Raw genomic sequence first — 13,062 nt, forward strand, 5'->3', positions numbered from 1 at the left:
GTAAAGGAGCTTCTCATTGATAAACTGAGATATACCTGAGGAAGAAGTAATTCAGAAGTTCCACTTAAAAAGTGCAATATCAATTCCTGCCTTAGAGTTTCTAGTCTGAAGTTCTGCTTTACAGATTTCAGACTTGCCTAACTAGGCTTTACAATCATACAAATCAACTTTTTGCAATAAATCTCATTATATATACATATATATGTATATGCAAACACACACATATATGCATGTACATTTGTAGTGTGTGTGTATATATATACATCCCATTTGTTCTGATTTATCTGACAAAAATCAAATATCAAAAATCATCAAAAAAAATTAAAATGTTAATAATCTATTGGATGACAACTTTATTGAGTCTCCTTCCTTGTTATTTGTTGAAAGCCAAGAATTGAAGTCCATCTGATATTGAAAGAATTTTCTTTCCAGTAATTATAATAATAGTCTCAATTTCTAGGAAGAATGAAAGATATCTATGCTGAAAACTATAAGTCATTGATGAAAAAAAATCAAAGATACAAATAAATGGAAACGCATCCCATATTCATAGATTAGAAGAATTAATATTGTTAAAATGTCAATACTACCAAAAGCCACCTATAGATTCAATGCAATCTCTATCAAGATTCCAATGGTATTTTTTACAGATGTCAGAAAAAGCACTCATAAGATTTATATGAAACTGCAAAAGATTCCAAATAGCCAAAGCAACCTTGAGAAAGAACAAGGCAGGAGATATCATTCCTCTTGATTCAAGCTATCCTGTAAAGCTATAGTCATCAAAACAGTATGGTACTGGTTCCTCTCCCAGAGGAGAAGGCAAATGGCAGACTCTGGTGATAGCTACCATGATAGGTCCTACAGTAGCTCTGGCACGGCAGAGGGTCCTGCAGCAGTGCTTGTGGCCATGGTTCCCATAGCCAGAAGGAGATGCCCGCAGAGCCCCGCTACACAGCATATGTAGGAAATCTACCTTTTAATACAGTTCAGGGCGACACAGATGCTATCTTTAAGGATCTCAGAATAAGGAGTGTACTGCTAGTCAGAGACAAAAACACAGACAAATTCTGCTATGTAGAATTTGATGAGGTGGATTCCCATAATGAAGGCTTGACACATGATGGTGCATGGTTGGGTGATCAGTCACTTCGTGCGGACATTGCAGAAGACACAAAACAAGATAAAAGTGGCTTTGGATTCAGGAAAGGTGGACCGGATGACAGAGGCTGTGCTCGCAGTGAGGACACGGGCGCTCCTCAGACCTTTGTCATGTGTGTGTCCCCGTCTCTGCCTTGCATTTATCTGTTTGTTCCTTGGCGTAAGTAACAGTGAGATGCTGTGCTTACCACCCTCCCTGAATTTTATAATGAAAATGGGCCTAAAATCTGGCACTTTAGTGTTTCACTTGATGAATTGAGGATTTTACTCTGCAGAGCTGTCAAGAGCCTTCAGAGGCTATAAGTCACCAGGTCTCCTCCTTAGGACACGGTTGCCTGTTCCTACACACTGTGTTTGGCACATACCCAGGGCCAGGGCCTGGGCCGTTGCTTCTGAGCTCCAACGCCTGTGTGTGAACAACCTGGGTCCTGCACCGAGTACCAGTCCTTCCAATTGAGAGTAGTTCAGGGCCAGCCAGCAACTAGAGCCAGTGGAAGAGACCAGACAGTGGGAGGGGAACAGGGTGCTACAAGGTCCCCTAGCCTGCTTAACAGTGTGCTTAGGGAGTTGTCCTCACTAGCTGGCATCCTTGGCTTCTCTCACTGTGTCTCTGTCCTGAGGTCTCAGCAACTATGAACTCTCTCTCCTTTCCCTCCTTTACCTGCCACCTTTCCTTCCAAAATAAGAACCATTTGTGTAACACCAATACTTAAGAAAGACATGTATTATGTGGTTGTAATCAAACCTGATGCTTTCAGATGACTACTTACATCTTCAATGTGGAAAGCTTAAGAACAAAACAAATTCATCTAAACTGTGCAATCCAGCTGACTTTTAAATGTGAGAATGGAATTCCACGTTCAGCTGTATGTCAGAAAGTAAATATATGGGTATGGCAGTTTGTGAATAATCTTTTAAATAAAAGAAAATCTTACAAAATACTTAAAGCAAACAAACAAAAACAATATGATACTGGCATTGAAGCAGACAAGGAGACCAATGGAACAGAATTGTCAGCCCAGAAATAAGCCCAACCACATATGGTCAACTAATATTTGACATAGGAGCCAAATATAGTCAATGGACAAAAGGCAGTCTCTTCAATAAATGGTGCTGAGATAATTAGATATTCACATATAAAAGAATAAAACTGGACCCAACGTTTACACCACTCACAAAATTAACTTGAAATAAATTAAATCTTCCATTAAGAACTGAAACCATGAAACTCCTAGAAGAAAAGAACAAGACCCTTGACCCTTGACATGGGTCTTGGTAATTATTTTTTGACCATGACACCTAAAGCACAGGCAACTAAATAAATAAATAAATAAATAAATGGATATACATCACAGTAGAAACTTCTGCACAACAAAAGAAATAATAAAGTGAACAGACAACCTACAGAATGGGAAAAAATATTTGCAAACCACTTTTCTAATAAAGGATGAATATCCAAAACATATATAGACCTCATATAATTCAATAGCAAAGACAAACAAAGACCAAATAATGCAAATAACAAATGGGTAAAGCACCTGAATAGACATTATCCAAAGAAGATACACAAAATGTCAATAGGTACATGAAAATTTACTTAACATCACTAGTCATTAAGGAAATGGAAATGAAAACAAGAATGAGGGATCACCTCATGTCTGTTAGAATGGCTATTATCAAAAAGACATGAGATAACAAACTCTGGTGTTGATGTGGAGAAAAGGGAAACTTTATGCACTGTTGGTGAGATTGCAAATTGGTAAAAAACCATTACAGAAAACAGTATGGAAAATCCTCAAAAACTTAAAAATAGAGGGGTGCCTGGGTGGCTAAGTTGGTTACGTGTTCAACTCTTGATTTCGACTCAGATCATGATCTAACGGTTCATGAAGTCAAACCCCACATCAGGTTCTGCATAGACAATTCAGAGCCTTTGTTTGGTATTCTCTCTCTCCCTCTCTCTCTAGTCCTCCCCTGCTCATTCCCTCTTTATCTCTCTCACAAATTAAAGTAGTTAAAAATTTTTTTAATTAAAATTGAACTACTATATGATCCAAGAATTCCACTTCTGGGAGTATATCCAAAGGTAAGAAAAACTCACCTGAAAAAATATCTGTACCCCATATTCTAAGCAGCATTATTTACAATAGCCAAAATGTGGGAATGACCTAAGTGTCCATTGATAGATTAACGGATAAAGAGGTGATAGTACATGTATATAAAATAAACATTTTTTACGATATTTACAATAGCCAAAACATAGAAAGCATAGGAGAGAATTATTTACAATAGGCAATACATGGAAAAACGCTAAGTGTCCATCAACAGATGAACAAATTAAAAAATGCAACAGATAGATGATAGATGATAGATAGAGATAGAGATACGGATATAGAGATAGATATATATAGATATATATAGATAATGGGATATTATTCAACAAGAAAATATAAGGAAATCCTACCACTTGTAGCAATATGGATGGACCTTGAAGGCATTGTGCTAAGTGAAATAAGTCAGACAGAGAAGACAAATACTGTGTGATCTCATTTATATGAAGAATCTAAGGGAAATAAGCCATACAGAGAAAGACAGATACCATATGTTTTCACTCTTATGTGGATCATGAGAAATTTAACAGAAGACCATGAGGGGAGGGAAGAGAAGGAAAAAAAAAGAGAGGGAGGGAGCCAAATCATAAGAGACTCTTAAAAACTGAGAATAAACTGAGGGCTGATGGGGGGTGGGAGGAGGGGAAAGTGGGTGATGGGCATTGAGGAGGGCGCCTGTTGGGATGAGCACTGGGTATTGTATGAAACCAATTTGACAATAAATTTCATATTAAAAAAGAATCTAAGTGGGGGGGGGGGAACTCAGAAGAGATGAGACTGGTGGCTACCAGAGACAAAGAGTAGTGGAAAAGGGAATTATAGGAAGGTGGTCAAAGGTGCAACCTTCTAGTTATAAGATAATGAAGTGCTAGAGATATAATGTGCAGCATGAAAACTATGTCTAACACTGCTGTGTGATAAATAGGGAAGTTGTCAAAAAAAAAGTATAAGTATACCCTAAGAATTCTCATCAAAGGAGATGTTTCCTCCTTTTTTCCCCCTTTCTTATCTTTTTCTTTTCTTTTTATGAGAGTATGGATCTTAGCTAAACCCACTGCAATCATTTCACACTGTATGTAAATCAAACCAACATGCTGTATGCCTTAAACTTATACAAGGATGCATGTCAAATATTTCTTAATAAAACTGGAAGAAAATAAAGTGAGAAACCTGAAACTTTAAATTAGGAATAGATCTAAGTCTGGTTTACTCCAAAATGTCATTCTTAACAATTATATGACACTACATAGAATTATATATAAATAATCTCCTTCAGGTATTAGATATGAGATGACCTCTCAAAGCACTAACATAAATGTATTCAGGTAAAGATGTCCGAGCTTACAATGTAAATGTTCCAAGCTCTGTCCACTTTCAGAGACCTACTGCTGCAGGGACACTGCCTGCAAACCCGGGCAAGGTTAGATTTGTGAATGTTTTTCTCTGATAAACTATGGTATAATTGGCATTTGTTTATCATTTTTAAAAAGATGGCATCAGCATAGCTCAAGTTCAACTAAATTACTGTGTGCTTTGAGTGTTGATTTAAAAGCTCACTAAGAGTCCAAATACATAACTAATACGATAGTTTTTGTAATGCAGTCTATTCATAAGATGAGGACTGACCGTACCCTGTCCTGTTCTCTCCTATTGAGGGAGGAAGAAAACAAGCTGTCATAAATCTTGTGGAGAAACTTCTCGTGCAAATTTGAATAGGGGAGGAGAAGGAGGAGAAAGGACAAAATATTTCCTTGCAACTTGTACCCTCTATATCTCTTCTTTTCTTTTAAGCTATTGAGCAGGAGTACCAAAATTCTTGAGCATACTGAAATTCAAGCATTTGTAAAGAAAGTAAAATTCTTGTGGTTCTCCTTAGAGATTCTAAGATAGCCTGGATAGTGGTTTCAGATTATACATTTTATGTAAACGTCAAAGGTAAACCAATGGCCATATTACCTATTGCTATTTCCAAGTGATGAAGAGCTATTCGTGTTTTCCAAGTAAATACCAGATGGAAAGATTATAGGTATATATGGAGATGGATAGATAGATAGATAGATAGATAATAGATAAATAGATATATAGATAATAGGTATAGAGAGATATAGATAGATGATGCATAAAGACGTAGTGATAAATGAAAGATAGAAGAGAGATGATAGATGATAGATAGATAGAGATATATAATATATAAATAGATAATAAATGGATAGATTAGATGATAGAGACAGGTAGTGATAGATGATAAACAGATGATAGATAGATGATAGATGATAGAAAGAGAGAGAGAGAGAAAGAGAGAGATAACAGCTATCAAGATACTCTTTTGTACTGACTGGATTCCTATTTGGAAATGCAAAAAATTCAGCAAATAAAACTTAAAACCAGTGGTTTAAAATAATTGGAAAGGAGGAAGGAATTTTAGTGAATTAGACAGCTCTACCTTGGACCTTTAGCCAAATGTGCGCTGTTTCAAAATAAAAGAAATTAGTAACTTTTCCAGGACAGTTTGCTCAATGTGTGACCTATTCACTAGCTTAAATAATTGGTGCAAATTCCATTTCATTAAAATTTTTGCTTATTTCATGAATGTTATTCCTTCCATTGGTTAAAAGCTAAATTTCTAAACAGATTGGTATGTGTGAAAACTCCGTTCTTACATTGTTTTGCCTGAATTGTCCTTATGGACATATTTTGAGGTCTTATACTTGAAGTACACTGGATTTCTACAACAAAGCCAATACCCAAGGAAAGTAAATCAGAAAAAGGCAGGAATACATAACAAATAGACATAAAGTAAATAGATATAAAATAAAGCTCAATGCAGCCTACTAGGGAAGGCATAGTGTTTAGTGTTACAGAAGTTCTATGGCAATATGTGAATTTTCAGCTGTCAATACAGTTTTACATTTTGTGAAGCATAACATGCATTCAGAAGAATGTACAAATCTTAAGTATCCAGATAAATATGCCCAAGTAAACGCATCTGGGTAACTAGATCCACAACTCAAGAAACAGAAGAACAGCATACCGACCTTCCCCTCCATTGGACCCCTTTCCGGTCAGTATTCCCCACAATGACACTGCAATCCTGAGTTCCAACACCACGGGTTAGGTTTGCTTTTTTTGAAATTTATACTATTGGAATGATACATATAGATTCTTTGGCTTTCTGATTATTTTCACTCAATATTATAATTGGAGGATTTATCCATGTTGCTTGTACTAGTAGTTTTTTTTTTTCATTTTCATTACTATATGACATTTCATTGTGGAAATATACCAATATTTATTTGCCCTTGATGGCATTGAAAGAGTTTCCTGTTTGGTTTTACAAATACTACTGCTATGAACATTCTTGTTCATATTTTTGGCAGACATATTTTTGGTGTATTTTCCTTGAATTTAACCTAAGAGTTAAATATGATATTCACAGGTTTAAAAAATACCACATAGATTTTTCTAAAGTAGTTATACTAATTTTCAATTACATTACTGGTGTTCAGTCCCACATTCTCCCCATGACTTATTTTATGTAATTTTCATTTTAGTCATTTTGGTGAGTTTGTATCACGCCGTGGTTATAATTTACACTTCCTTATTGACTAGTGAAGTTGAGTAACTTTTTATGTTAACTGGTCATTTTAATATCCTTTTTTTTTATGAAATGCATGCTCAAATCTTTTACTTATTTTCAATGTCTTGACTGTCTAAAGACAGAGTGTATTATGCTAATCAAAATAAGTCAATCAGAGAAAGACAAATACCATATGATTTCACTCATATGTGGAATTTAAGAAAAAAAAAACAGATGAAACTAGGGGAAAGAAAAAGAGAAGAGAGAGAGAGGGACAAACCAAGAAACAGACCTTTAATATAGAGAATAAACTGAGGGTTGCTGGAGGGAAGTTGGGCAGGGGATGTGCTCATTGGTCATAGGTATTAAGGAGGGCACTTGTGATGAGCACTTGAGTGTTGCATATAAGTGATGAATCACTAAATTCTACTCCTGAAATTAATATTACACTCTATGTTAACTAAATACCATTTAAATAAAAACTTGAAACTAAATAAATAAATAAAATTGATTTGAAAGATACTGTGTGTCTATTATATTTATGAGTGTGTGTTGAGTATGTTTACACATAGATGTATATAGGTGTGTGTGTATATGTACATATATATATATATATATATGTGTGTATATATACACATACTGGTTATATTTCCTTTATTATATGTACTTCAAATATCTTCCCTGATTCTGTGACTTAACTTTTGGTCTCTTAGTGGTATCTTTTGGTATTATTATCTTGATATAATCTAATTTGTCATTTTTTCCCTTATAGTTATGTCCTATGTAAGAATATTTGATTAATATCAGGTCATTAAGATGTTCTACTCTTCATCTAAAAGGTTTATTGCTTAATTTAACAAGTCTAATCATTCTGTAATGAATACTTTTATGGTAGAACTCCAGAAATGTTTTCCCTCCATAGACATATCCAGAATAGAATGTTTGAGAATATTTTTTCTGGCTCTCCATAATACCACACCCCCACCTCTACCCATTCAAATAATTCTGAGAAAACTAAGATATTCAAGAAAATATTTTCAGCTTTAAATATACATAGTCACATTATGTTTTGGCAGGTAATAATAAAGTCTAATGATTAGTATAATAAGAGTATGCCTTGTTCTAATTCATAGGCTTATCTATTTTCTTATTTGTAAAATAATTTCATTCAGACAGAAGGTAGGCCAACCACTGCTAAGAATTAAGATGTTCAAATGAATAAATTTCAACTCTGAACTACTATGAAAGAAAATAACTAAGATATGGAAACTCAGATTCACATGATCATGCACATGACAATTTATGAATTTGTTCTTATTTGCCAAAGATATGTGGAAATAATTATTTCCTTAACTAATCTGTCATAGAACAAATGTACTGAAAGCACTTGAGGCCTGAAGTTATTTTCTTAGCTAACACTTCCACAATGAAAACATGACTTCTATTCCAAAGAAAATTTGGAGACTGCATATAGAAGAGGAAAACAACTATTTACTAAACAAATCTCTACCTACCCAACCCACAGTAAATTCATGACCCTCCTTTCTCACTACTTCTTTCTTTTATAATAATAGTTCATAATTAGTCTTAGGCTTAGAATTAGAGGAAAGTCTGAAGTTAGAGAAATATCATCTTCAAAGTAATTCTTCATCAAAGAAATCTAATAACAGATTTTTTAAATTGCCACCATCTGTTATATACCTTGTCATCTGTCTCTAGTAACTGCCTGCAGAGTGTACCAAACATTCTCACTTTATTGTTTTTGTTACTACTTACCTGCAATTTCTCAAATCGATACCTGAAACCCAATTTGTCTGTGCCCTTTTTTACTGATAATACAATGGGCTCACAAGAATAACAACAAAAACAAACAATTTGAGGAATGTCATACAGTGCTTACAGTTTATGCCTCAGGTCTTTGTGAGTTCTTTTTGGCAGATGGTCCCTGAAGACCTATTTGACCCTTTATTTTATTCCAATAGAGCTCATTAACCATATCCTTTTCTGCAGATATTTTCTTCACAAAATCCATTTTTCTTTAACTACGCAGTTAGAATTAGGTTCAAATAGCACCCTTCCAAGGATTTAGCAGTGCTAGGAACCAAGATATATCTTAATTGCCGAACTCCTCCCACTGCATGATTCCCACTAACAATAATGATTCTCAGGCTTTGTAGCTAAGCACCAGGAAGCCCCTTCTCAGGCCGGTCTGGCCAAAATCCCAAAATGATAAAAAATGAACGACTGGGGCAGGTGTGGGAGGGGGGATGTGAACAGATGATCATTAATTGCTCCATGATAATGAGGGTACTTCTGAGATTTGCTCAAAGCAAAAGGAGATTCGTTGTTTTAATTTTGAATTGCTATTTACTCCCTTATTCATTCTGCTCCTGAAGAGGTGAAGTGTCTTATCTAACTAGTAATTTGGAGAGAAGGGCTGGCATGTTTTGCTCATTGCTACTCTCTTCTGGGAGTGGGCATGTACTCTTTCTTTAAAGATAAATTCTGCCTAAATCTGTGGTTTAGTAATTCTCTTTGGCTAAGACCTAAAGTCATATTTTCCAGCTTCTCCTCTGTCAATAATAATGGCAATATTCTTGCATCATCTTTAATCATTTATTTTGTTTCTTAATATTGTACAGAAGCTGAGCCAAGAAGAGTAGCCTTCGATGGTCTGTAAAGGACCCAATTGTGCTTGGATTGAGAACACTAAAAATGAAATAACAAAATATTAGATAAAACACTCATGAGGAGAGGTTTTTGGAATAAAAAGGGCATTTGTTTCTGTCCTTAATCTCTGGTATAAAGGGAAAGATTTTTGAAGTTGATGTTTTAATAAGGGTTATACTGGGCCAGTTTTGACCCCTGTAACTTTGGTGTCAATCATATGGTATAGTGGCCTTATAGATAACTGCAGCTTATGTAGGATTTCACCTTAAATGAGTGGTTTTTTTTTTGTTTTTTTTGTTTTTTCTTCAAGCAGGTCTTGGGCAAAGGTGGTATATTCCTTGAGAGCAGCCTCGGTAAGAGCCAGAAGAGGATCCAAGCCAAAGGCGGCCAAATGGATAGCCTCAGAGAATGGATGGAGGTCTGCGAGACAGAGTTTGCAGATGACAGCAGAACTTTCTGTTTTGTCTCAGTAGACTCAAAGACTCAGTTATAGGCACAAATACACAAGAACACCAACAATAGCACCTTAATAAAGTATGGCTCTGAGACCTCTTAGCAGGCCCTGCTTTTCCTCAATTGGAGCAGCTGAGACAAACATTCCAGACAGAGAAAAGATCCTTTAATGTTTTTTGGTCAATGGTTGGCAGAAGAGTATTTGTTGCTTCTAAACTGCAAAGAAGTTATATTCCTTGTTATTATAGAAATCAGCTTCTAGAAAGCAGATATTTTAAAACTCAGGTTCTAGCAGGATCTAGACAACAGAATCACTAACCCAAATTTTATTCCATGCTTAGGGCCACAGAGGAGCTGTAGAAAAGCTAACTTTGGACCCATCTGGTACTGAACACAAACTGAGGGCTACCCTCCTCCCATGGCATGATTTTATGTTGGCTATTGACTTATTTAATAAGAGGAAGCTTAGGATTCCTTCATGTACTCAACTCTCTCTAATATACCAAATCTTGTGTCAAAACCAACATCTTTCTGGGAGTTTGTTCACAGCTTAATTTAAGTATACAGGGCATGATGTGATAGTTAATTTTATGTGTCAACATAGCTAGGCTATGTTGCCCAGTTGTTTGATCAAACACTAGTCTAGATGGTACAGTGAAGGTATTCTGGAATGTGATTAATGTTTCTAATCAGTTGACTTGAAGTAAAGGAGATTATCTTCACAATGTAGGTGGGCCTTATTCAATCAGTTGAAAGCATTAAGAACAAAAAGCTAGATTCCCCACCCCCCCCAAAAGAAAAAATCTGCCCTCAAGACTATACATAGAAACCTTACCCTACTGTTCCCCAGGCCACCTACAGATTTCAGACTCAGGACTGCAACATCAACTCTTGCCTAAGTTTCAGTCTGCCAACCCACTCTATGGATTTTGGACTAGTCAGCCCCCAAAATCATGTGAGCATATTTCTTGAAATAAATCTCTTCAGGGGCGCCTGCTTGGCTCAGTTGGAAGAGCATGCAACTCTTGATCTCAAGGTCATGGGTTTGAGCCCCCGTTGGGTGCAGATATTACTAAAAAACAATAATAAACTTAAAAAAAATCTCTTTACACACCCACATACCTACAATCACCCAAACTTCCTCCCACATAAATGTGTGTGTGTATATATATATATATATATATATATATATATATATCGTTGGATGTATATGTATGAATATAAAGACATATATACATACATTACATACATATATTGGTTTTGTTGCTCTGAAGAATCCTGAAAACCTCACATGGTATCTGGGCAACAGGCATAAAGTAATTGGCACCCTGGAAAGGTTAAAACGAGGAATAGTTTCTCTTTTCCTTGAATACCATTGAGTTCCTGCTGTGGTCTTGATGAATACTCAATATTGAGGTTCAGTAGCTCAACATTGCCTGGAATAATTGCCTTAGGGAATAGTTTTTTTTCCTTTTTTTTTTTAATGTTTTATTTATTCTTAAGAGAGAGAGAGCATGAGCGGGTAAGGGGCAGAGCGAGAGAGGGACACAGAATACGAAGCAGGCTCCAGGCTCTGAGCTGTCAGCACAGAGCCTGATGTGGGGCTCGAATCCACAAGCTGTGAGGTCATGACCTGAGCCAAAATTGGACGCCCAACCGACTGAGCCACCCAGGTGCCCCCTTTTTTTTAATGTTATCTTTTTTTTTTTACTTTAAATATTATGTAATGTTTATTTTTTTTTTTGAAAGAGAGACAGACAGATAGAGCATGAGTGAGGGAGGGGCAGGGAGAGAGAAAGAGAGACACAATCTCAAGCAGGCTCCAGGCTCCAAGTTGTCAGCACAGGGCTTGATGGGGGGCTTGAACCCACGAACTCTGAGATCATGACCTGACCTGAAGTCAGACACTTAACCAGGTGAGCTGAATAGTCTTTTTTCTAAATGTGGTATAGATGGTGGCAGGGTCGTGATATTATTTTATATGTTACTAACTCTTCAAACTTTTTAATCTGCTGCATATCAGAAACTTTTTTTAGATTTTCTGAGACCCTGAAGGAATTAGGTTCATTCTAATGACAAAATTTAGGCTGCAACTGCTAATAGAACCCCAGAATCTACTAAATTATTAAGAATCCATCTGTCTGTGACTCAGGAGAATTCCAAGTTGAGAGAAATTGGGCTTTGGATTATGAACTTCTTTTTTTTTATTATTCTTTTTAATAGTTTGTGGGTTCAAGCCCCACGTGGAGCTCTGTGCTGACAGCTCAGAGCCTGGAGCCTGCTTCAGATTCTGTGTCTCCTTCTCTCTCTGCCTCTCCCCCACTCATGCTCTGTCTCTCTCTCAAAAATAAACATTAAGGGGTGCCTGGGTGGCTCAGTAGGCTAAGTGTCTGACCTCAGCTCATGAGGTCATGATCTCACGGTCTGTGAGTTCGAGCCCCGCATTGGGCTCTGTGCTGACAGCTCAGAGCCTTGAGCCTGCTTCAGATTCTGTGTCTCCCTCTCTCTCTGCCCCTCCCCTGCTCATGCTCTGTCTCTCTCTGTCTCAAAAATAAATAAAAACATTAAAAAATTTTTTTAAAAATATTAAAAGAATTTTTTTTAATATTTATTTTTGAGAGAGAGAGAGAGAAAGAGAGAGAGAGAACAAGCACGAGTGGGGGAGAGGCTGAGAGAAAGAGAGACACAGAATCCGAAGTAGGCTCCAGGCTCCAAGCTGTCAGCACAGAGCCCAATGTGAGGCTCGAACTCACAGACTGTGAGATCATGACCTGAACCAAAGTTTAACACTCAACCGTCTTGAGCCACCCAGTTGCCCCTGGATTATGTACTTCTATTTCAGAAAAGAAAGAAAATTTTATTTTGGTAATTCTGTTTCTTTGGAGTTGGAGTTGCAATGGGATTTAATGTTTAACCTTTAACTTCTCTTAGGAAACTGACAAAAGAAGTGAGAATATAGTCCAATTTGGGATATTTTTATGCTGTTAGCAGTTTTTAGAATTTTTGGGGAGCTTTATCCTAATTGTATCATTTAATTTCATTGCAGAATCTCTAATAACCTGATGATGATCAATAGGGTTGGACATAATT

At 36.4% G+C, this 13,062-nt stretch overlaps 1 protein-coding gene across 1 annotated transcript; it reads left to right on the plus strand.

The window, feature by feature from the left end:
- The first annotated feature begins 826 nt into the window (after positions 1-826).
- Positions 827-10,012, plus strand: LOC125164871 (eukaryotic translation initiation factor 4H-like). Its single transcript, XM_047857610.1, is given in 4 exon segments — positions 827-875; positions 878-1,321; positions 4,598-4,692; positions 9,833-10,012. Coding segments are annotated over 4 exon segments (768 nt in total).
- Positions 10,013-13,062: the final 3,050 nt, after the last annotated feature.

The sequence above is a fragment of the Prionailurus viverrinus genome, chromosome B1 (genome assembly GCF_022837055.1).
Source record: "Prionailurus viverrinus isolate Anna chromosome B1, UM_Priviv_1.0, whole genome shotgun sequence".
NCBI lineage: Eukaryota > Metazoa > Chordata > Mammalia > Carnivora > Felidae > Prionailurus > Prionailurus viverrinus.